The 24,973-nt window shown below is 54.1% G+C and overlaps 1 protein-coding gene across 3 annotated transcripts; it reads right to left on the bottom strand.

Annotated features, from left to right (window-relative positions):
• Nucleotides 1–1,292: 1,292 nt before the first annotated feature.
• On the bottom strand, nucleotides 1,293–11,431 carry LOC123180391 (putative F-box/FBD/LRR-repeat protein At1g78760). Of its 3 annotated transcripts, XM_044592437.1 has the most exons (5): nucleotides 10,339–11,431; nucleotides 10,124–10,258; nucleotides 8,679–10,016; nucleotides 2,046–2,180; nucleotides 1,293–1,935 (listed from the first exon to the last, which is right to left on the bottom strand). In XM_044592437.1, exons 1-3 carry the CDS (start codon nucleotides 10,807–10,809, stop codon nucleotides 9,615–9,617), a joined length of 1,008 nt encoding a protein of 335 aa, XP_044448372.1. In that variant the 5' UTR covers nucleotides 10,810–11,431; the 3' UTR covers nucleotides 1,293–1,935; nucleotides 2,046–2,180; nucleotides 8,679–9,614. The 3 variants fall into 3 exon arrangements, with proteins under 3 accessions (XP_044448372.1, XP_044448371.1, XP_044448370.1); XM_044592436.1 differs by lacking the exons at nucleotides 8,679–10,016; nucleotides 10,124–10,258; nucleotides 10,339–11,431 and adding an exon at nucleotides 2,390–6,513; XM_044592435.1 differs by lacking the exons at nucleotides 8,679–10,016; nucleotides 10,124–10,258; nucleotides 10,339–11,431 and having other exon boundaries at nucleotides 2,046–6,513.
• Nucleotides 11,432–24,973: the final 13,542 nt, after the last annotated feature.

The raw sequence follows: 24,973 nt of genomic DNA on the forward strand, positions 1-24,973 counted from the left end.
CCAAGGATTTCAACGATTGCATCAGGAATGACACCGAGGTACTTTCGGTAACCCGGTGGCAGGGCATATGCCCCTTCCTCGTTTGTGCAAGGTCTAGGCATGCCACAAGGACATCACAAATGATTTCCCATGCCGCTACCGGGCATGATTTCATGTGCCGCCTTGCTGATCTGCAATTCCCGGCGATGAAACCCTAGCAGAGCAATACATTTCTCGAATATTGCATGCGTCCCTGAAAATGCGAGGCCGTGGCACGTGCCATGCGATTGCCCCCTCTTAGAGCACGAGAAGTTTCGAGGCCAATGGAGCAACAGGACCAGCACTTCCTGCACAAACCGGACACGTTCCCTCTCGATACCCAGATACTAGCTCGGAGACGATGCGGTTTACAAGCTCAGGGGCCCTGTGATGACACCATTAATTAAAAAAATACCGGCATCCACCATTAAGAAGATGGCCAATCACTTTGAATGTTCTCTGCTAGAGATAGGTGAACATTCAAAGTGATAGTCCATCTCCTTAACAAGAGTGTAATGAATACCGAAGCTTCCTGCATCTGGACTATCCCACTATTTAAACAGGTTTTGTTGCTTGTCTCTAGGCGAGGTGGGACTAAACTTTGATGGTGGCCTTATCATTACCAAGAGCCACTGTCAGCAACTGCTCGTTTACCGAGAGCGACTCTCGGGTAACTATTGGTCTGCCGAGAGCTCCTCTCGGTAAAGGTGTGGATCATAAATTTAAAAAAACACCGCCATCCTTTTTTAGAATACGACAGCCACTATGAATCTTCTCTGTCCGGAACATGAAGATTCATAGTGACTATACGGACTCTTACTAATGAAGACCGAAGCTTAATGCGGTTGGACTATTGAACTATTTAACAGGTCTTTTTGCTAGTCGCTAGGCTAGGTGGGACTAAATCTTTGCCGAGAGCCACTCTCGGCAACTGTGACCGTGCCGCCGAATGTGCCATGTGGCAAAACTTTACCGTGTGTGACCAGATGGCCCTCGGCAAATAGTGCCTTTGCTGAACATAGCCTGTTTGCCGAGCAATACTGTCGGCATTATCATGTGTTTGCCGATTTATTCCCTTTGCCGAGTGCGGCTCTCGGCGTTCGTTACTGTGCCGAGTGCCCGTGCTTTGGCTCTCGGCGAGGACGCCGACACCTGGCGTATACAAAAATTCCTGTAGTGCGTAAACACTAGGTGAATTGTATCAACGGGGACCAAGGGTGCAATGGCAACATAAAGTAAGAGACTAATAGTACTAGGTTTACTTTCCACAGTCATTAACTCGCAGTAAAAATAAATCACATACATTCTGGTAAAAAAGAAAGGATAGTTCAATTATCAAAACAAGCATAAAACGCCGATTGAAACTAGCAAATTCAAACACAATCATGCACTGTTGACTAATACTTAGAATTAACTAGGTTGCATCCATGCTCTTCCCTTTCAGACGGAAGACAACACAATCATCAGGTACATAATTCATGAACGAAGCAACCAAAGAGATACGCCATTGACAGATCACAGATATGCTTCTGAAAGAGTATCTACCCGTCTAAAACAACAACAGCTGAACGGGTCGGCAACGGATAAGTCCTCGGTATCCAAATAAGTGTCCCAACAAGAAGAACCACTTCTGAATTTGAATACAGTGTCTGGCGAAGGTCTTGTTTCCACTTCTAGCAGCGTGAGTTGATGAGTCATCCATTTCTTGTCGATGTCAATTTTCTTACAAACTCCAAATTTGATTTCCTTTACCACTTTTGCATTCGAAACAAAGAACTTGGCAAAGCCAACATCTTCCTCACCACCTTTGTAATTCTTCAATACCAATACTTTGAGATGGTTCTCAAGGCATTTGATTGGATCTAGTGGATCATACTGACGCACATTTTTTATCTCTGCCTTTACATATTCATCCCACTGGGAAAGAACATAACAAACATATGTTAAAGTAATTACAAACTATAGTTTATTAGATGAGAATCAAATACTCATTATGAGATTTATAGCAAAGAAAGATGAATACTTACAATGACATAGAGCTTTTCCAAGCAGGGAAAGCATCTAAGGATGTCAAGAACTGCATCCAAAGCAGGGTCAGAAAACTTGAGAGCCAAAACCTTTACGGTGCTTATTGAGTTTTCCGAGATGGATGGGATCAATCCCTGAAGAAAACAACGGAGTTTTGAGAAAACTTCCTCTCATAAAAAAAACTTCTAGAAGTGAGAATTCCATTTAATTAAGAGCCTACTAGAGACTAATGCAGCTGTTACCTAGAAGACTATATTAGCAATTTCAATTTATGAGATGCGGGGAGACAAAAGGCCCAACATCTGCAGCTTAGGTGCGCTAACAACCCGGATAATCTCACTACCTGAGCCTGGCGAACGTAACAGCAACCTTTCAAGGCGAGGGGCCTCCATAATGACCAATTCTCCCTCGCCTTCAAACAAACAAGAGATGACAATGATCCTGAGAGTTGGCGAGCATATGCGGAGGCAACCTACATCACGAATCTCCGACAAGTATAAGTTCTCCAAGACATGGCAGCCAGAGAGCACCCCGGAGAAGACATCATCGGAGATGGAAACGCGCCATAGGTGGAGCTGCCTGAGGAGGGGGAAATTCAGCGAAGGTGCGATCTCCTTTGGGAAATCACAGGAGCCAATCCTGGCCAATTGGAGGGTTGGTGCTAAGCGCAGCACCGACGGTGGCAGCGGATAGCGCTTCTCCTTCTCAGACTGTCCAGACGAATATTCTAAGAGCGAGAAGACGATATTGAGTTCCTGGAGGTTGTCCAGGAGCGGGGAGTTGAACCAGCGCTCGAGCTCAGCGGCTTCCTCGGCGTACCTTTTTTCCTCCCTGTGGAGGCGGATGCGGTCGAAAGCGAAGCGGCGGGCCGGGCCAGGGTGATCGCAGAGGATCCTGGAGACGAGGGAGAAGCGCCCGAAGTCGTTGGAGCAGAGGTCGTGGGAGGCGTCGAGGTTGAGAGGCGCTGAGCGCCAGAGAGGACGCCATCTACGGGCGACGGCCTGCGACCAGACGCCGTACTTGGTGGGGAGGAGGGAGACGATGGTGGCGAGGATGGCATCCGGAAGATTGTTGATGAGATCGCCGTCGCAGCCGCTATCACGTGCCAGTTTGTGTGACCTGGACCTGGACCCAGCCGCTTCGTCAGATGCGCGCCTCTTGCGTGCTGGGGGCGCCGCAACCGCCTCATTCTTCTCGGCAGCGGGTCGCGCCGCCGCTGTTTCCTTCATGTCCGGCGAGTAGAGAGACGAGATTTGAGGCAGGAGCGGGGAATTTGGGTAGGGTATTGGTTCCAGCTTCCAACGATGGCACATTCCTGCTCGGCTTGTTGGGCTGGACCGGGCCTGGTTGTTTTTTCTTTATCCAAAAAAAATTGGCATCTTGCGGGTCTCATTTAAAATATATATATATATATATATATATATATATATATATATATATATCATTGCTGCTTATGAGTGTCTACATTTCATGAGGAGAAATAAGGTTGAGAGAAACAGGCATTGTGCCATGAAGCTTGATATGATGAAGGCATATGACAGGGTTGAATGGAATTATTTGAGAGCGATTATGCTTAAGCTGGGATTCACTGAGAGGTGGGTTAACATAGTTATGGACATGGTAACATCAGTTTCATTCTTAGTCCTTTTTAATGGTCATAAGCTGATGAATTTAACCCTACACTGGGTATCCGTCAGGAAGATCCTATTTCACCATACCTCTTTTTGCTGGTAGCAGAGGGCCTTTCATGCCTTTTGAAATCCATATTTCAATCATCTAATCTTGGTGGCATTAAGGTGGCCACATCGGCTCTGCCGGTGAACCACTTGCTATTTGCAGATGACAGCCTGCTGTTTTTTAGAGCAAATACAGAGGGAGCTGAAGAAGTTTCTCACCTTCTGGAAACATATGCACTTGCTTCTGGTCAGAGAATAAATAAAGATAAATACTCTATATTTTTCAGTAAAGGATGTCCTGAAGGAGTGAGGGCGGCAATTAAACAGATTCTGAATGTCCCAAATGAACAGTTGAATGAGAAGTATCTTGGGATGCCTACAGATGTGGGGGCATCAAAGAATGGGGCATTTAAATACCTCAAGGACAGACTATGGAGCAAAATAAAAGGATGGATGGAGAAATTATTATCTGCAGCTAGAAAGGAAGTCTTGATAAAATCAGTGGCTCAGGCTATACCAGTTTACTCCATGTCTTGTTTTAAACTCCCTCGTGGCCTATTACGGCACCTAACTTCTATGATTAAAGCTTTTTGGTAGGGTAGCAAGAGAGGCAAATGAAAACCCTATTGGGTATCTTGGGACACTATGAGCATGCCAAAGTACATGGGAGGACTTGGCTTTCGAGACTTTGAACTTTTTAACTTGGCTTTGTTGGCTCGACAGGCTTGGAGGATACTTGAGAACCCTGAATCATTGAGTGCTAGAATCCTGAAATCGGCATATTTCTCGAATACTGATTTTCTATCAGCCGCAGTAGGCAACCACCCGTCACAAATTTGGAGGGCAGTAATTGAGGGAAGGGATACCTTGAAACAAGGACTGATCGGATGGGGTTTCGAAAACAATGGCATCTTCTCTATACGCTCAGCTTATCGGACGATTGTCGCCACAAAAACCAGGAGAGAAGATTGGCTGGATCAGCGAGCGGGGCCTTCAAACACAGCGGCAGTTGAAAAATCTTGGGAATTCTTATGGGGAGTAACAGTGCCGGCCAAGATAAAGGTTTTTCTGTGGAGATTGGCGCAACAATCTATTCCTACTGAGGATGTCAGAAAACATAGGAAAATGTCCACAAACGATTTATGCTCTATATGTGGTATGCAGGACTCTTGGAGGCACAGCTTAATAGAATGTAATATTGCCCGCTGCGTATGGGCTCTTGTCAATCATGAGCTGCTGGAACATATGATCGCCACGACTGAACCATCAGCAAGAAGTTGGCTGTTTTCCATGTTTGAGGTTTAAACCATGAAGAACTACCCGGATGACTGTGACATTGTGGACAGTTTGGTATGCTCGCCGAAAACTGATACATGAAGGTATAAACCAAAGCCCCCTGTCAACTCACCTTTTTGTTACTCGCTTTATAGCTGAACTGGATCAGCTACAACAGCCAAGTGAGCCACATGTGATTAGAGCGCCAAGAAGTGCACCAGCGAGAGTTTGGCAACCACCACCGGAAGGAACTGTGAAAATAAATGTAGATGCAGGCGTTTCAGAGGACCATGGAGTGGGTACAGCTGCGGCCATTTCAGGGATCAGAGCGTCAACTGTTTGGGCTCGTCCATATTGGTGATCCAAGGGCTTTTTGAACCGGCTGTTCTAGAAGCGATCGCTTGCAGGGAAGCTCAAGCGTTGGTGTTGGACCTTGGTGAAAATCAGCTTTTCATAGCTTCAGACTGCAAGCAAGTCGTGTCTTATATCCAGCAGAAAATAGGAGGCGAAGAAGGAGGCATCATCAGAGAGATTGCTGAAACTACAAGTCTTTTTAATTCCTGTTCTTTCAATTTTGAATCTAGGATTTCGAATTTTGAAGCCCACAAGCTAGCTAGATAGGGAGACACCTGTGGTTGAGTGTCCCGCATGACACCCTTGTAATTCCCATGAACATCCTGCATAATCAATAAAGGCTAGCTACCCTTTGCTCAAAAAAAAGTTTAAAATATATATATGCCGGGCCCGGTAGGGCTGGATTAACGAGCTGCTCGGTTCGTTCGGCTCGTTATCTTTAAGCTCATTATCGTTAAGCTCGTTATCATTAAGCTCGCTATTATTAACGAGCTAAAAGCTCTATTCGACTCAGTTCGTTATGGGCTCGTTATACTCACGAGTGTTCATGAGTGCTCGTTAAGGTAATAAACAAAACAGAAGAATTCTATGATCCCATAGAAAATTCATAATGGAATTAAATTAAACAAGAACATCAAGGTAATAAACAACACAGAAGAATCCCATGATCCCATCAAAAATTCACAACAACATAAATTAAACAATGACGTTTGGTTCGTGGCGGCTGGCTCCTGGTTGACTCTAGGGTCTCCTGGTTGCTAGCTCCTAGGTCTAGAAGAAGAGTCGAAGTGGGCTGGGGTGGTAGGCCCCTAGGCTGGGCTAACTAGCAACTCTTTTGTTAGTGGACTGATTTGAACTAGGGCTCTCATGTCAAACTTTTGAAAATTAGTGAGCTAAACGAGTTAGCTCGTGAAACTTGTTTGCTTGCTCATTAATATCGTTAATCTTAATGTCGGGTGGTAGGTGCGACATATGCCAACGGGTGGCTTATCATTGTGGGTGCCAATAAGACGTCGCCGGTGCTTGGAAACGGGATGAGGCGAAGACATGCACGCCGGCGGATCTTACCCAGGTTCGGGGCTCTCCGAGGAGATAACACCCCTAGTCCTGCTCTGCGGGGTCTCCGCATGATCACTATATCAGGAAAAGTAGCTACAATCGCTCCTAGAGCTGTTGGGTTCAAGGGAGAAGAAGAACAAGGCTAGCTCTTGCTTCTCTCTCTCTATGGTGTGTGTGCTATGCTCAGAAGCCAACCCTTTGCATGGGTGCCCCGGGGGGTTTATATAGGCCTACCCCCCGGGGGTACAATTGTAATCCGGCTGGGCACTGGTCCCAGCCGTCAGTGTCTATGCTCGCCGGCTTCTCCGCCGGCTGTTGGGGCCCGCCGACTAGTGGGTCCCGCCGGCTGCCGGCCTCTTGGTCGACAGGCCGGCCCCACCGCCTAGGATCTTATCGGCGGCTGCTTACTGTAGCCTCGCCCCTGATGACGAGGGCTTTGTTGAGGTAAGCGTGGCTACAGTGGGCCACCTCGAGGGCTCTCACTGTAGCCTTACCTCGTCTTGTCTCCTTAATGAGGCACATGCTTCGAGGGAGGGGTAGCCGGCTTCTGGGGGCCGGCTGCGCCCTTGGCCGACTGGGGGAGGCCGGGCCGCCTTCGCGCCTCTCTCTGGCTGAAGGGGCCCGCCGCCCGTGGGTCGTACTGGCGTCTGCCGTGGGTGATGTCGAGGCTAGCATGGCTACAATGCCGAGCCGGACGGGAGATGGCCGTCCCGTACGGCGTCCTGTGGCCATGCCTGCCTCGGGTTTCGGGGGTAGTGGGCCGCACTGTGGCCACATCCCGTCTTGTCACCGTTATGTGGCGTAGCTTTGGTGGTTGCGGTCTTGGCCGGCTTCTTGGAGGCGGCGCTCTTCGAGGCCGGCTTCTGGGGAGTCGGCATGCTTTACGGCCGGCTTCCTGGAGTCGGCCACCCCGTGGTTATCCTGGGGGGAGGTTGCTGAGGCTGGGTCGCCTTCCGTGAGTCGGCTTCAGAGGTAGCCGGCCAGGGAAGGTGGTCCAATGCTTGGAGTGCTTGAAGGCCCAAAGGCCTGATAATTTTTTGGAAGAGCCAGGGGCAGTCGGTTAGGCTACCCGTGGCCATTTACTCAGACACTTAACAACTAGTGCCTAGTAGATAGACGGCATTTTGTTTGTTATCAGCCAAGTTAATATCCTCCGTCATCTCAACCACTATGAACAAGGTTGATATTGGCTCTAAAATATTCATCTGCATCATTGAGGGCTTGGCGAAGACGTTGACGACCTTGTCTGCTGACCTCACAAAACGGACTTCCAAAGCTCCAAGTGCGACCTTCTACCGGACAAAGTGGAAATCCACTCCAATGTGTTTAGTGCGTGGTTGTCTGACATCACAAAACGGACTTCCAAAGCTTCAAGTGCGACCTTCTCCCGGACAAAGTGGAAATCTCCTCCAATGTGTCTAGTGCGTGCATGAAATACTGGGTTGGCAGCTAAGAACGCAGCACCCAAATTATCGCACCATAGAACGAGAGGACTTGGCCGGGGGACATGAAGTTCTTGTAGAAGCGACTAGAGCTCCCCCTCCTCACGATCATCCCCGACGAGATCCTCTTGCCACTGCAAAGATTACCAACTTTTTCTTGCGCATCTGCCAAGGGTGGCTTCAACTCGGTTGTGTCGACCTCGCTACTGTCTGCTTCCAGAAGGCCATGCCACTGGTCTCTTCCACCGCCCTTGCAGGTACAATGCAAGGTCGCCTATGCAAGGTACAATGCCTAGCGCGCAGAGAATGAATCAACCCTATTTCTCAGTTTCCACTCCCTGGTGTGGTGTGTACCGTGCTTATGTTGTTTCTCCCGATATCATCATATTAATATTCTTGTTACCATGTTATTTACACTGTTCAGAAGTTCTTATTCTCAGAAATCAATTACCAATAGGTTGCACATCCGTAGGATTGCTGTAGTTATACAATAGATTCCATTGTGCGATGAAAATCAGAGTTTATCATACTTCTGACATCAAAGTTGAGTTAGAGCTCGTGACTGGAAGAATTCTGATCACGAATTCAGTTTCATATTGATGGACATAGAACCGGGGGCCTTAAGGCTTCTAGAGTTATAAAGCAGTGAAAGCTGTTAAAAAAACTGTTGTAATAAAAAAATGTGAATAACTACTGTAATTCAGTTGCTTCTACCTATTTATCCTGCATCAATCACCGGAGCCTATATATGATAGATCAATTATCCAAAACCGGTCGGCTTGTACGATTAAGACACTGATTGGAAAAAATTGTAAAAGTAGGATACCTCAGTACACTGTTTTGCACATTGTAATGTCAGAGAGATAGAGCTCCTGATGTCAAAGTATATTACTGTAATTAGTTTGTGCATGATGGCTGGGAAAAGGAACCGCAGAAGGCGAATGTATCAGGAAAGGCTGACTATACGGGAGCAAGAAAAACCCAGTCTACAAAGACAACGACCAAGGCGAAGAAATCCTGTTAGACTTGCTGAGAAACTGGGATATATATACTTACCAGCAGAGACGACTAGCAATATCTTGTGACTCATCCTAGTTTGCTTCCAGAATAGTTATTGATGAAGAGTATGTGATATGCAAATAACACTTTCAAAGGAAAACCGGACCAAGCAGAAATGGCATGAACAATTATCTCTCTAGATTATGGTTTTGGTAAGATCCCCATCCCTTGTGTATTTTTCCAATTTCAAAATTTAAAAAGAATACTTCTGGACTTTTAAGAGAAAAGGGCTTTATTCCACCTATGCAAGAAGTTGCACTGCCGTTACATTGTCCTGAAATAGTGAAATATAGCATTCATGTGTGAGATCAAACGAGGAAATAAGAATGTGATTGCTAGTGAATGCATGTAACCTTATAACACTAAAATACTAGATCAATTGCATCATTCCATCAACAGGGACCAAGTGTGCAATGGAAATATTATAGTAACAGCACTAGGTTTACTTTTCACAACCTACTAGCTCACAGTATAAGAAACTCACATACGTCTGGGTGAAAAAGAAAGGATAATTAGTCTTCAATACAAGCATGAAGCGCTGATTGAAACTAGTAAACTGTTAACACAAGCATGCACTGCTAACTGAAACTAGAATAAACTAGGTTGCATCCATACTCCTCTCTTTCAGACAAAAGACAGCACAACCATCAGGTATCAACGTAATCTGCAAACGAAGCAATCAATGAGATAGGCCATTGACAGATCACAGATATGCTTCTGAAAGGGCGTCTGCCCTATCTACAAAACAATAGCTGAAAGGGTCGGCAATTGACAGGTCCCGGGTATCCAAACTGCCAAACCAACTAGCAGAACTGCTTCCAAATTTCAATCGGGCGTCTTGAGAAGCTCTATTTTCCGCTTCTAGCAGCATGAGTTGGTCGGTCATCCATTTCATGTCAATATCAATATTCTTACACACTCCAAAGTTGATTTCCTTTACCACTTCCGCATTCAAAACGAAGAACTTTGCAAATCCAACATCTTCCTCACCACCTTTGTAATTTATCAGCACCAGTACTTTGAGATGGCTCTCAAGGCATTTGATCGGATCTAGTGGCTCATACTGACGCACATTTTTCATCTCTGCCTTCACATAATCGTCCCACTGGGAAGGACGTAATAAACATATGTTAAAATTTTGCTAACTAGGCATTATTAGATGAGAATGGAATATTCAGTTTGATATTCAAAGCAAAGAAAATGAATACTCACAATGACATAGAGCTTTTCCAAGCAGGGGAAGCATCTAAGGACGTCAAGAACTGCATCCAAATTAGGCCTCGAGAAATGGAGAGCCAAAACCTTTACAGTGCATATTGGGTTTTCAGACCTGGATGGGATCGATCCCTGAAAAAAACAATGGAGATTAAAAGAACTCTCGAAGTAACAATGCCAGATAAGAGTCTGGAGATTGATCCTGCTGTTACCTTGAAGACTATATTAGCAATATCAATTTCTGAAATGCAGGGAGACAAAAGGCCCAACATCTCCAATTTAGGCGCCCTAAGAACCCGAATAATCTCACCGCCTGGACAACTTAATAGCAACCTTACAAGGCAAGGGGCCTCCTTAATGAGCAATTCTCCTTTGCCCTCAAACAAATAGCTGATGACGATGATCCTGAGACTTGGCGAGCTAATGCTGAGGCAATCAACATCACGAATCTCTGACAGATATAAGTTACCCAAGACACGGCAGCCAGAGAGCACCACAGAGAAGACATCCTCAGAAATGGAGACCCGCCATAGGTTGAGCTGCCTGAGGAAAGGGAAATTCAGCGAAGGTGCAACCTCTTTTGGGAAATCGCAGAAACCAATCCTGGCAAACTGAAGGGTTGATGCAACCGCGGAGCACCGACGGTGGCAGCGGATAGCGCTTCTCCTTCTCAGGCTGTACATACGTATATTCCAAGAACTGAGACATGCCGGGCTTTAGATTGCTTACTGGTGGTGACGCAGAAGTTTGATGGAAGTCTCACCTACCGCCCGACCTCTCACCTCACCTACCGTGCGTAATGGCGCCGCAACCACCGCCATTAATGGCCACGCGGGCTTATCTAGCCTCCCTTCCCTTCCCACGCCATGGTTATCCTGGGGGGAGGTTGCTGAGGCTGGGTCGCCTTCCGTGAGTCGGCTTCAGAGGTAGCCGGCCAGGGAAGGTGGTCCAATGCTTGGAGTGCTTGAAGGCCCAAAGGCCTGATAATTTTTTGGAAGAGCCAGGGGCAGTCGGTTAGGCTACCCGTGGCCATTTACTCCGACAGTAGTCCCCGAAGCTGATTGGGCTTCGAGGTTGGGTAGGAGTTGAGAAGCTCAATCAGCTTCCTATCTTGACAAGTCGGCAGCTGGGAGCCGGCTTTGGTTAGACGCGCCGCCTTGGTCAAAAATTCCGGAGTCGGAGGGCGGGAGCTCGCCAGTGCGTGCACCGGGCCGCGGGCCGGCCACTTGCCGTCTGCGAACCACGTGGCCTCTCTTGGCCAAAAAGCCTGCCATCCCACGCGCGCGACGGGACGTCACCGCAGGGCGGGGGCCCGCCACGTCCACGCCCGGGCCCAGGCGTGGATTCTCTGCAGCCCGAAACCGCCCGCACGTCTCCTTGCGGCAGTTTCGGCACGCCTTTAGGGCGTAATAATCGCGAGGCGTGGGGGAGTGGGTGCAGTTAATCCCACGTCTCACCCCACATCCGGCCTCCCCGGCTTCACCTCGCGAAGCTATAAGTAGGGGGAGAGGGAGAGCAGCAGGCTCTCGCACGCTCCTCCCCTTCCACCATCTTCTTCCTCTTGCCGTTTCTTGCAACAGCGCCTTGCCGCCGCGCTCTTCCACTGCTCGTTCCTCCGCCGCCGCACTCGTTTTCACCATGCCTCCCGCCACGGAACAATATGGCGGGGATTGGGACGGCTCCAACGTCCACGAGGATCACGTCGAATTCCTCCGCAAGACGCGGCGGCTGCCCAGCGCGGACAAGGTGGAGGTCCGTCTCGCGCCGGCGAAGGAGCTTACACCGGAGCCGCGGGAGGGCGAGCGGGTGGTCTTCCGCTCGCATTTCTTGCGCGGAATCGACCTGCCCGTGAGCGCCTTCTTCTGCTCTTGGCTCGAGTTCTACCAGCTCCAGCCGCACCACCTCACCCCGAACGCGGTGGGCTGTTGTCTGCCTTCGTCACCCTGTGCGAAGGCTACCTCGGCGTCCTCCCCACCCTCGAGCTCTGGGGGGAGTTCTTCCAGTCCAAGCTGGGCACGCGCACGCGGGGCGTGCCGGCTCAGACTGGCGCCTTCATCGCGGGGCGGAGGGTGGCTGCCGACAACCCCTTCCCCATCATCACGCTGATCCAGTCGGTGAAGCTATGGCAAAAGTCGTATTTCTATGTCAGGAGCATCGCCCCGCAGGGCGACTACGTCAACCTGCCGGCTTACGTAGCCGGCCCACCGGAGGGCAGGCGGCCCCAGTGGTCCTACCGGGCCGTGACTCTGACGCCAGCTGGATCCGCAGCCGTCGCCCGAGTGCGAGCGATGACCCAGTCGGAGGGCTTGACGGGGCCCGACCTACTGGCCGCCTTCGTCACGCGTCGGGTACTTCTGCTCCAGAGCCGCCCTCATCTGATCTGTCAGATGAGCGGCCAGCTCGATTCGAGCCGGATGTGCACCAAGGACATGCCGCACGCGGAGGTTGCCTATATGGTGAACTACCTCGCGAACTGCAAACTCTCCGAAGAGTGGCAGTTCGGCAAGGAGCCATATAGCCGAGCCAATCCACCGCCCACGGTATGTTCTCCTCGTCTCTTCTTTTTCTCTTAGCTTTGTCGCCGAGTTCCTTTGGCCGACTCTGACTAGTCGGCTTGTCTTCGACAGAGTCCTCTTCTTCGGCCTGCCAGCGGGTCGGATGCGGAGCGCCGATTCGTCCCCGACCGGACGCAGCACGACCTGGAGGACCCCGACTTGGGGGCGGCCGCTATGGACGACAACACCGAGCCGGGTGGTGGCCAAGCCGGCGGCGAAGCAGGCGGCTCCGGGCATGGAGTCACCTTCAACGACTGGCCGGACGACGATGAGGCCGAAGTCGTCCCGCGCCGTCGGCCGGCATCTGGACACGGCGGGGGTTCCTCCGCTGCACCGCCTGCTCGGGGCGGCGGGCAAAATCGTCGCGCCGCCCAGGGTTTGTTCGGCAGTCGGACGAAGAAGCCCAGGGGTGGGGCGGCGGCGACTAGGCGGGAGGAGGCGGCCGCGAAGGCGGCTCGCTTCCGCAAGACGGTGAAGCAACCACAGACGGTGTCGGTGTAAGTTCGAACTCTTTTGTGTACTCTTTTTTCTTTCTTTTCTCTGGTGGTTCCTGAATCCTTGTCTTTTTCTCCAAACAACTAGAGCTCCATTGTCGCTTGAGCGGGCGGCTGCCGCCTCCGTCGCCGAGTCGCCGAGGGGGTCTGGGAGCACCACTCGCCGCGTGGACCCCCGTGCCGACCTTCAGGAGGCGACAGAACGGAACGCGCGGGAAGCGCGGGAGGAGCGCGAGGCGCGGGAGGCGGAGGCACGGAAGGCGGCCGCCGCCCAGGCGGCGCAGGAAGAGGAGGCGGCGAAGGCGTGCGCCGACGCCGCAGCCAAGGCCCAAGCGGAGGCTGCAGCTGCGGCGGCGGTGGCAGAGGGGGCCTTGTTGGTCACCCCACTGCGCGTCGCAGCGCCTGGGACCCCGGAGCCCTCGCCAGAAGGAGCCAGTGGCGACCAGCCAGGGCTGGAGAGGGACAACGACGTCGTCATCCTGGAGAGGGCGCCGGTGCCGACCCCGCCGACTGGGGCCGCTCAAGGCGGTCGGCCTGATCTGCCGCCTGCGCAGTCGGCGGGGGGCGAGCCGGCCGCAAGGACTGAGCTGGCGGTCCGGATGCCGCCGAGCCGGCGCGCGGGGAAGGCTGCGTCAGAGCCACAGAAGGCTGCGTCGGAGCCGCAGCCGGCCGCGGGCTCCAGCTCGTCGGCCCAGGATGTGAAGGTGGCCAGCGCTACCTCGGGGTGGACGCCGGGCGAAGGGACGGCCGTGATGAACGTGGCCGTGCAGGACGTCCGGACCAGGCTCCAGGCCCAGGCTACGGCGCTGAGGCAGTATACCGACGAGTTCCTTGTGACGCGGGCGGCCATCCGGGTTAGTCTTCTTATCTTGCTTCTTCTTGATCTTGATTTCTTCCGTGGGGGTGCGTCAGCGCACCCACTGGGTGTAGTCCTCGAGTTCCGAGTCGGCTGCTGAGCAGGCGGCTTGGAACTTCTTAGTGGATTTGGCTTTGCTATTCTTGTTCTTACTTCGATCTTCTGTCTATCTTGCAGGACTACCACAATCTTCGTGCGGCCGCCTTCAACTCCCAGGCTCGGGAGCTGACCCAGAAGACCGCCGACCTTACTGAGAGCCGGGGTACGTGCTTTGTTCTTTATCTCACGTGGGGGCGCGTCAGTGCACCCACTGGGTGTAGTCCCCGAGATTCGGGCCGACTGCTGAGCGGTCGGGTCGGATCTTCCTTGACGACTTCCTCTTACTGTTCTTTCTTTTTCTGCCGTCTCTGCAGCGGCCAACGCCGGTCTGAGGGCACAGCTGGGAGAGTCTCAGACTGCCCTTCGTGCCAAGGATGTCGAGCTCGCCGCCTTGGTGCAGGAACGCGACCGCCTGGCCAAGAAGTTGGCCGACCAGGAGGAGGGCCACAAGGCGGCTCTGAAGGCGGTGCAGGACCGCGAAGCCGCCCTCCAGGCCGAGTACGAGATGGAGGCGGCTGGCTGGGCTGAAGCAAGGCAAACTCTGATCACTGGCTATGGTCAGATCGAGGATCTGGTAGATGGTAAGCCGCCTACTTCTTCGTCCTTTCTAGCCATCTGCCGCTTTTGGCTCGTTTTCTGACTTGGTGTTTTCTCTTCTTTCTTTTTACTTTCTTGCGCAGAGTACTTTCCTGGCTATTCTACCGCCGCCAACCAGATCATCGAGGCCCGCCGCCAAGCGCGAAGGCAGGCTGGCTTCGAGATTTCGCCAACCGCCGGCCGTTCGCTGGAGGAGCAGCTCTTGGCGATCCAGGCCCGTCTCCAGCCGGCTCACCGACTGCTCTGCTGTCTTCAGCGCGCCGAGGCGCAAGTACTGGCCGCCCTCTGGCCCGGCCAAGTGGTTCCTCGCACCCCCAGTCGGACCGCCGATTGGCTGGAGGTGGCAGTCGGCCGCTTCGAAGCCTGGAAGGCCTCGGCGGCTCGGTCCGGCGTCCGGCGGGCGCTGGAGTTCGTCAAGGCCTGGTATCCCGGCCTGAGCCTGGATCAGCTGACTACCTGGCGGCAGCAAGCCGACACGGAGCTGGAGCCGGCGCGGCCGGCTATCATCCGGCGGGCTTCGGCGATCGCCGACTACACCGACACCAGCGTCTTCACCCCTGAGGTAGATGACAATGGTGTCGCCCAGCCGGAGGAGTGGTTCGGGCTGAACCCGGCAGACGGTGAAGACTCGGCGGAGGAGAACGACTCCAGCGACGAGGGCGAAGAGGAGGAGGAGGAGGGTGAAGACGCCGAGCCGGCTAGTGGAGCAGCCGACCAGCCTCAGCCTGACCGTGCCTCCAGCACCACGTCACGCGCAAGTGCGTCGCCCGCCACTGGTGGTGACCAAGCCAAGACCCGCTAGGCGGCCACTCCTTCAGCTGGCGACGCCGTCTCCACCGACCAGCTCGGCTCCCGCACCGCGCCCTAGTCTAGTCTGCCATCTTTTGTTTTCCTGTCTTGTCACTTTTGGAACAATATTCTGTTAAGTCTGCACAATTCCACCCACTGGGGGTGTATTCGAACTTATGTCCGTAGCCGGCCTGTTGGGGGCTTTATATGTATATATAACTTATGCATGCATTTGGCTTTTCCTCGTACTTTGCTTTTCATCCTTCTGATGTTTCCTTTGCCGCCCTTCCTTGGTTGCCGCCTCCCCAGTCAAACAGTTGCTCTGCAATCTGTAGCTGGAGGAGTGCTTGGCCAATTGGTGGAGGGAAGTACTCTAGCTTTGCTGGACTAGAGCTAAGTGTTTAGGAAGCCGGCCAGCCGGCTATTCTGATAGCCGGCAAGCGTGGTTGGAGGCCGTCTTTTTGCTATATAAGTTCGTTGGTCCTTAGCCGTTTTTCGTGTGGGCATCCTTTCTGCCTTGCCTCTTGCTAGTTGGACAGTCGGTTCTTCGAGCTGCGACTTTCAACAAGAGAGGACTCGGGAGCTGGCACACTACTTGTCTGACTTCAGGTAGAACTTTTAATATAGCTCAAGGCGGCCAGTCCCCGGGCTGACTAGTCGAACCCGGTGCCTAACAAAAAATCAAATGTAATAATACATTCATGGGTATGACACTCGTCATTCATGGATAAACAAAGGCAGTCCCCGAGTACTGTTCGGGGGGCCTGTTGGTTCGTACTTAATACAAAAGGGTAGCATGACACATACTGCTTTCAACTATAAAATCTTCTCAGGAGGTTCGCATTCCATGGTCGTTCCGACTCCTTGCCGGAGTCGTCTCTCTTGCGTGCTCTTGGTTTTTGCGCGTCGATCAGGTAGTAGGAGTCGTTGCCTAGTTGATGACGAAGGGGCCTTCCCAAGGGGCCGAGAGCTTGTGCTGGCCAGCTGTTCGCTGGATCAGCCGAAGCACAAGGTCGCCCTCTTGGAAGGATCTTGGCTTGACCTTGCGGTTGTGGTAGCGGCGCAGCCCTTGCTGGTAGATGGCGGACCGGCTGAGTGCTAACAGCCGGCCTTCTTCCAGTAGGTCGACGCCGTCTTCTCTTGCTTCCTTGGCCTCCTCCTCCGCGTACATGGTGATCCGAGGCGAGTCGAACTCGATGTCTGTTGGGATGACAGCCTCGGCACCATACACGAGGAAGAATGGAGTGAAGCCGGTTGACTTGTTGGGTGTAGTGCACAGACTCCAGAGGACAGCCGGCAGCTCATCGAGCCAGTAGCCGGCTGATCGCTCCAGTGGTACAACCAGTCGGGGCTTGATGCCGGAGAGGATGAGTCCATTTGCTCGCTCGACCTGGCCGTTTGATTGCGGGTGGGCAACGGACGCTAAGTCCAGTCGGATGCCTTGCGTCGCGCAGAAACGTGCCAGTGCTCCTTTGGCGAAGTTCGTGCCGTTGTCGGTGATGATGCTGTGCGGCACGCCGTACCGAGTAGTGATGTCAGTGATGAATGTCACGGCAGTCGGCCCGTTCAGCTTCTTGATCGGCTTTGCTTCGATCCACTTTGTGAACTTGTCCACAGCGACAAGTAGATGCGTCAAGCCGCCGCGGGCTGTCTTGAAAGGGCCCACCATGTCCAGTCCCCAGACGGCAAAAGGCCAGGTGAGGGGAATGGTCTTGAGTGCAGAAGCCGGCAGGTGTTGCTTGGAAATAAAAACTTGGCTTCCTCTGCAGCTCTTGACTATCTCTTTAGCATCTTCCAAGGCAGTCGGCCAAAAGAAACCATGGCGGAAAGCCTTGGCCACAAGTGATCTTGAGGCTGCGTGGTGGCCGCATTCGCCTTGGTGGATATCCTTGAGGATTGCCACTCCTTTTTCTGGCTCAACACAACGCTGGAAGACTCCAGTGACGCTGCGCTTCACAAGCTCTCTGTTGATTATTGCATATGCTGCGGCTCGTCGTTGCACTAGTCTTGCTGAGATCTCATCAGCCGGCAGCTCTCTGCTGACTAGGAACTTGAGGATGGGCTGGGCCCATGATGGAGCTGTGACTTCTTCTTCTGTTAGTGTAGCCACCATGACTCGGGTGGGTGGGTTGGGTGGCGTGGAGTTGGAGTCGGCCACCGCTTCTTGTGTCGTTGCAGTCCCCGGGCCGGGTGCGACTACGGCAGTCCCCGGGCCAGTTGTCGAAGTCCCCGTGCCGCCTGCGGGGTTCCTCCAGTCGGATCCGGCTGCATCTGGCGCAGGCGGTACGAAGATAGAGTCCGACTCTGGAGACGGCTTGATGGACGGCTTGAGGAGGCGCTGGAGGGAGACGCCAGTCGGTATGGCTTGTCGGGTGGAGCCGATCCGTGTTAGGGCATCTGCTTGGTCGTTGTCGGCCCTTGGTACGTGAAGGAACTCGCACCCTTCGAAGTATCCGCTGATCTGCTGGACGAGGAATCAATAGCTTGCCATGTTCGCGTCCTTGGCGTCCCAGTCGCCGAACGACTGCTGGACCACCAAGTCTGAGTCGCCGTAACACAGGATCCGGCGTATGCCGAGCTCTTTGGCTAGCCGGAGCCCATGTACGAGCGCCTCGTACTCGGCCACGTTGTTGGAGGCGGCGAAGTGGATCTGCAGTGTGTACTTGAGCTTGTCGCCTTTGGGAGAGGTGAGGACGATGCCGGCTCCCAAGCCGGTGCGCATCTTGGACCCGTCAAAGTGCATCCGCCAATGGGTAGAGTCGGGAGCCGGCGGTAGGTACTGGGTCTCGGCCCAGTCGACGAGGAAGTCGGCCAATGCTTGGGACTTGATGGTGGTGCGGGGTTGGTAGAAGATCGTGTAGGGCGCCAGTGCAATGGCCCATTTAGCCACCCGGTCGGATGCATCCTGGCTGCCTATGATCTCGGCGAGCGGGACGGTGCACACGACCGTGATGGGGTGCTCTCGGAAGTAGGGCTTCAGTTTCTTGGCGGCGAAGTATACCCCATAACACATCTTCTGGTAGTGCGGGTAGTTCTGCTTTGAGCTGGATAGCACTTCGCTTAGGTAGTACACCGGCCTCTGGACTAGCTGGGCTCGGCCTTCTTCCGGGCGCTGGACCACAACAACAATACTGACTACTCGGCTAGTCGCAGCGATGTAGAGGAGCATGGGCTCCTTTTCAGTCGGCGCTGCTAGGACAGGCGGAGTGGTCAGCATTTTCTTCAACTCATGGAAGGCTTGGTCGGCTTGGTCATTCCACTCGAAGTGAGTGGACTTCTTCATGAGTCGGTACAGGGGGAGAGCCTTCTCTCCTAGTCGGCTGATAAAACGATTCAGGGAGGCCAAGCAGCCGGTGAACTTCTGCACATCTCGCAGTTTGGTGGGAATCTCCATCCTCTCGATGGCCTTGATCTTGACGGGGTTGCACTCGATGCCGCGTTCGGAGACCAGGAAGCCTAGCAGCTGGCCGGCTGGTACTCCGAACATGCACTTCTCGGGGTTGAGCTTGATTTGGAATCGGCGCAAGTTGGCGAATGTTTCTCTGAGATCTTCCAGCAGGGTACCGCGCTTCTCTGTCTTCACCACAATGTCGTCTACATAGACGTGGGCATTTCTGCCGAGTTGTTTCAAGAGGCATTTCTGCATGCAACGCTGAAAAGTGGCACCGGCATTCCTCAAGCCGAATGTCATAGTCAGGTAGCAGAAAGCTCCAAAGGGTGTGATGAAGGCAGTCTTCAGGCGGTCAACCGGGTCCAACTTGATCTGATGGTACCCTGAATAGGCATCCAAAAACTCAACAGCTCGCATCCGGCTGTGGAGTCTATCACTTGGTCAATCCGTAGCAGAGCAAACGAATCCTTGGGGCAGGCCTTGTTCAGGCTGGTGTAGTCTATACACATACGCCACTTGTTATTCTTCTTTAGAACCAGAACTAGGTTGGCAAGCCACTCTGGAAAGAACACTTCCATGATAAAGCCAGCGGCAAGGAGCCGGGCTATCTCTTCTCCCACGATTCTTCGCTTCTCTTCTGACAGTCGGCGGAGGGGTTGCTTGACCGGCTTCGCATCAGCTCGGACATGTAATCTGTGCTCGGCGAAATCCTTCGGGACACCCGGCATGTCCTTTGGGGACCATGCAAAAATGTCTCGATTCTCACGGAGGAAGTCGACGAGCTCGCCTTCCTATTTACTGTCCAAGTTCGCCCCAATGATGGCGAACCTCTCCGGGTTCTCCGGGTCCAGAGGTATCTTCTTTGTCTCTTTGGCAGGCTGGAAGGAGCCCTGCGCATCACAATCTTTGGGGTTGGGGGACAGGGCCGGCTGCTTGCCGGCCATGGCCACAACCCGCTCCAACATCTTCTTCTCTTCTGCCACCACGAGGGACTCGACCAGTCGGCTACTGGCCATGGCACACTCGATGGACTTCTTGTAATCGCCGGCTACCGTGATGATCCCCTTTGAGCTCGGCATCTTCATCTTCAGGTAGGCGTAGTGGGGCACAGCCATGAACTTGGCCAGAGCAGGTCGGACAAGCAAAGCATGATAGGGGCTCTCCAAGTCCACTACCTCGAACCAGATCGCTTCCCGGCGAAAATGATCTTTATCTCCAAAGAGAACATCCATTTTAATCTTGCCGATTGGGGAGCAAGACAAGCCGGGGACAATACCATGGAACACGGTCCGGCTCGGCATAAGCTGCTTCGCTTTGATGTTCAGCTTCTCCATGGTATCGCGGTACAGTATGTTGATACTGCTTCCGCCATCTATCAGGACGCGGGAGAATCGGGCAGCTCGCCTCTCCGTCGCGAGGGTGACATCCAAGACCATTGCATAGGAGCCAGGAGAGGGCATCACCTCTGGGTGGTCGGCCTGGCTCCAGCTGATTGGCTTCTCTGACCAGTGCATGAACTCGGGGGCGCTAGAGGCGACTGCATTAACTTCTTGGTGATGTCGGCGCCGACTGCGCTTGTCGTCGGCTTGACTGGTAAAGACGACGTAGGCGGCGTGCTCTTCAGGGAATTCGTCTTGGATGGCGCCGACCGCTGGCCGAGCCGCCGGCTGCTGAGGGGCTGGAGGCGGCGGGCCGGGAGGCGGAGGCGGCAGCAACCCTTCGCCCTTGGAGATGCGGGTGAGCCAATGGCATTTTCGGGTCGTGTGGTTGGACGGCTTCGCGCCGCCGTGGAACTTGCAGGGGGCGTCGAGAGTCTGCTCGTAAGAGAAAGCCGGCTGCCAAGCCGGCCTGCCACCCTTCTTCTTGGGAGCGGGCCGCTCTTCGGGCTGCTCATCTTCAACGGTGGCCACCTGCCGACTGGTGGAAGTCGGCATGGGGGCCTTGCGCTTGTGATCGTTCTGGTAGGGGCGCCGATTAGGGTCGCCAGCCGGCGTCTTGGGAGCCGGAGCAATCACCTTTCCCGAGGCGTCTACTCGAAGCTCGGTCTTCATCGAGGAGTCGGCCGTGGCGTACTTGTCCGCCATGACCAGCAACTCGTCGAGGGTAGCCGGTTCGTCGCAAAGGAGTCGGTGCTTGAGGAGGGTGCCCTCTCGGCACCCGGCGGTGAAGTACTCGATGGCCTGAACCTCGTGCACCCCCTCGCAGGAGTTGCGGAGCTCGGCCCACCGCGTGAGGTAGTCGCGGGTCGACTCGTTGGGCCCTTTGACGCAGAGGGAGAGCTGGCGAGGCTTGGGAGGCCGCTTGTAGGTACTGGTGAAGTTGCGGACGAAGACTTCCGTGAAGTCCAGCCAACTGTTGATGCTGTAGGGCTTGAGGCTGTTGATCCATGTGCGCGTCGTGCCTTGCAGCATGAGGGGGACGTACTTCACGGCGACGCGCTGATTGCCGTTGGCTATGCTGACAGCCGTGGAGTAGTCGATGAGCCAATCCTCCGGCTTCACTGAGCCATTGTACTTGGGCGTGTCTCTGGGGAGCGAGAACCCTTTGGGGAAGGGCTCGTCGCGGATGCATGGGCCAAAACATGGCGGGCCGACATCGTCTTCTTCTTCTAACGCCAAGGATCGAGCAAGGCGGTCGATCCGGTGGCGGGCGTCGTTCTCGCCGACTCCTTCTCGGCAGCCGAGTCGGTCACCAAGAGTCGGGTGCGTGATAGGCGGCAGGGTGAGACGTCTTTCTCTTCGAGGCAGGGGAGGAGGCAGATTTCCTTGGTGCTCCACCGCTCGCGGGCGGCCTTCCGCGTCGCGCTCGATGGTGATGCGAGTCCGGCTGCGGCTAGCAGCCGGCTCCTTGTCTTTCTTCTGGCGGGCGCCGCTCGCAGTTGGCGAGCGGGATGTCGCGGTGTGCTCCCGGCGCGAGGGATGACTATCAGCACGGGCGCCGGCTTCGTGCCGTTCTGCAGCCGCGTCGATCAGCTGCTGGATCCGTCTTGTCATGTAGGGGAGCTCATCGGCTCCCAGCCCATTGAGCTCTTCTGCGGCCGCCTGAGCGGCTCGCAGATTCTCGAGCGGGGTGGCGTAGACGGGGCGATCTGCCCCCAGCATGCTGGCGACGGCCGCGCCGCGCTTCTGGACGAAGCCGGCTCGGGCCGCTAGGCGGCGGCGTACCGAAGGCGGCGCGGTCGACTTCGCGCTGGTGGGCCTCGGTGAGGCGTCTCATGGAGGCTATCTTCTGGCCTTCTGCGATGAGGGTGAGGTGGCGTGCCTCCAGGGTCTCGGCGTCGGCGTCGGCCGGGATGGGGACGGAGAGGTCGTGCATTGCCGCTTGCAGGACGTCGTGGACGTTCTCGCCCGAGTTGACGACGTGGCTGATGACCAACACTTCGGTGACAGCGCTGCTGCCGCTGTCAGCTCGAGGGAGAGGATCGTCGAAGACCACCACGTCGGAGGGGTAAGCATCGAGCGATGTCGTGTCGGAGTCGACGAGCATCGGGTCGGTGGAGCCGACCGACTCCAAGTCTGCGGCAGGCTCGCTGGAGACGTGAAGATGGTCGAGGAGGCTTACGAGGCGGCTCTCGGGGTAGTCCGTGCCTGCGTCGGACGCAGGCTCGTCGGAGATGTGAGTCTCGCCGAGGAGACCGGCGAGGCGGCTCGCTGCGCAGGCGTCGTCGACGCCCTGCAGCGCGTCGAGGCAAACGCCATCGGGCGCAGCAGGCTGGCTGCGCTCGCGGGGGAGGAAGAGGGTTCCCGTCCAGCACAGGTCTCCGGACGACGGTGCACCTGGCCCCACGGTGGGCCCAAATGTCGGGTGGTAGGTGCGACATATGCCAACGGGTGGCTTATCATTGTGGGTGCCAATAAGACGTCGCCGGTGCCTGGAAACGGGATGAGGCGAAGACATGCACGCCGGCGGATCTTACCCAGGTTCGGGGCTCTCCGAGGAGATAACACCCCTAGTCCTGCTCTGCGGGGTCTCCGCATGATCACTAGATCAGGAAAAGTAGCTACAATCGCTCCTAGAGCTGTTGGGTTCAAGGGAGAAGAAGAACAAGGCTAGCTCTTGCTTCTCTCTCTCTATGGTGTGTGTGCTATGCTCAGAAGCCAACCCTTTGCATGGGTGCCCCGGGGGGTTTATATAGGCCTACCCCCCGGGGGTACAATTGTAATCCGGCTGGGCACTGGTCCCAGCCGTCAGTGTCTATGCTCGCCGGCTTCTCCGCCGGCTGTTGGGGCCCGCCGACTAGTGGGTCCCGCCGGCTGCCGGCCTCTTGGTCGACAGGCCGGCCCCACCGCCTAGGATCTTATCGGCGGCTGCTTACTGTAGCCTCGCCCCTGATGACGAGGGCTTTGTTGAGGTAAGCGTGGCTACAGTGGGCCACCTCGAGGGCTCTCACTGTAGCCTTACCTCGTCTTGTCTCCTTAATGAGGCACATGCTTCGAGGGAGGGGTAGCCGGCTTCTGGGGGCCGGCTGCGCCCTTGGCCGACTGGGGGAGGCCGGGCCGCCTTCGCGCCTCTCTCTGGCTGAAGGGGGCCGCCGCCCGTGGGTCATACTAGCGTCTGCCCTGGGTGACGTCGAGGCTAGCATGGCTATAGTGCCGGGCCGGACGGGAGATGGTCGTCCCGTACGGCGTCCTGTGGCCATGCCTGCCTCAGCTTTCGGGGGTAGTGGGCCGCACTGTGGCCACATCCCATCTTGTCACCGTTATGTGGCGTAGCTTTGGTGGTTGCGGTCTTGGCCGGCTTCTTGGAGTCGGAGCTCTTCGAGGCCGGCTTCTGGGGAGTCGGCATCCTTTACGGCCGGCTTCCTGGAGTCGGCCACCCCGTGGTTATCCTGGGGGAGGTTGCTGAGGCTGGGTCGCCTTCCGTGAGTCGGCTTCAGAGGTAGCCGGCCAGGGAAGGTGGTCCAATGCTTGGAGTGCTTGAAGGCCCAAAGGCCTGATAATATTTTGAAAGAGCCAGGGGCAATCGGTTAGGCTACCCGTGGCCATTTACTCCGACACTTAACAACTAGTGCCTAGTAGATAGACGACATTTTGTTTGTTATCAGCCAAGTTAATATCCCCCGTCAATCTCAACCACTATGAACAAGGTTGATATTGGCTCTAAAATGTTCATCTGCATCATTGAGGGCTTGGCGAAGACGTTGACGACCTTGTCTGCTGACATCACAAAACGGATTTCCAAAGCTCCAAGTGCCACCTTCTCCCGGACAAAGTGGAAATCCACTCCAATGTGTTTAGTGCGTGGTTGTCTGACATCACAAAACGGACTTCCAAAGCTTCAAGTGCGACCTTCTCCCGGCCAAAGTGGAAATCTCCTCCAATGTGTCTAGTGCGTGCATGAAATACTGGGTTGGCAGCTAAGAACGCAGCACCCAAATTATCGCACCATAGAACGAGAGGACTTGGCCGGGGGACATGAAGTTCTTGTAGAAGCGACTAGAGCTCCCCCTCCTCACGATCATCCCCGACGAGATCCTCTTGCCACTGCAAAGATTACCAACTTTTTCTTGCGCATCTGCCAAGGGTGGCTTCAACTCGATTGTGTCGACCTCGCTACTGTCTGCTTCTAGAAGGCCATGCCACTGGTCTCTTCCACTGCCCTCGCAGGTACAATGCAAGGTCGCCTATGCAAGGTACAATGCCTAGCGCGCAGAGAATGAATCAACCCTATTTCTCAGTTTCCACGCCCTGGTGTGGTGTGTAACGTGCTTATGTTGTTTCTCCCGATATCATCATATTAATATTCTTGTTACCATGTTGTTTACACTGTTCAGAAGTTCTTATTCTCATAAATCAATTACCAATAGGTTGCACATCCGTAGGATTGCTGTAGTTATACAACAGATTCCATTGTGCGACGAAAATCAGAGTTTATCATTCTTCTGACATCAAAGTTGAGTTAGAGCTCGTGACTGGAAGAATTCTGATCACGAATTCAGTTTCATATTGATGGACATAGAACCGGAGGCCTTAAGGCAGGCTTCTAGAGTTATAAAGCAGTGAAAGCTGTTAAAAAAACTGTTGTAATAAAAAAATGTGAATAACTACTGTAATTCAGTTGCTTCTA

Source organism: Triticum aestivum, chromosome 1D (assembly GCF_018294505.1).
Source record: "Triticum aestivum cultivar Chinese Spring chromosome 1D, IWGSC CS RefSeq v2.1, whole genome shotgun sequence".
Lineage (NCBI taxonomy): Eukaryota > Viridiplantae > Streptophyta > Magnoliopsida > Poales > Poaceae > Triticum > Triticum aestivum.

Bases quoted from the DNA above. Each gene is read 5' to 3' on its own strand.
- LOC123180391 (XM_044592435.1), bottom strand. From the start codon at position 3,359: ATGTGCCATCGTTGGAAGCTGGAACCAATACCCTACCCAAATTCCCCG.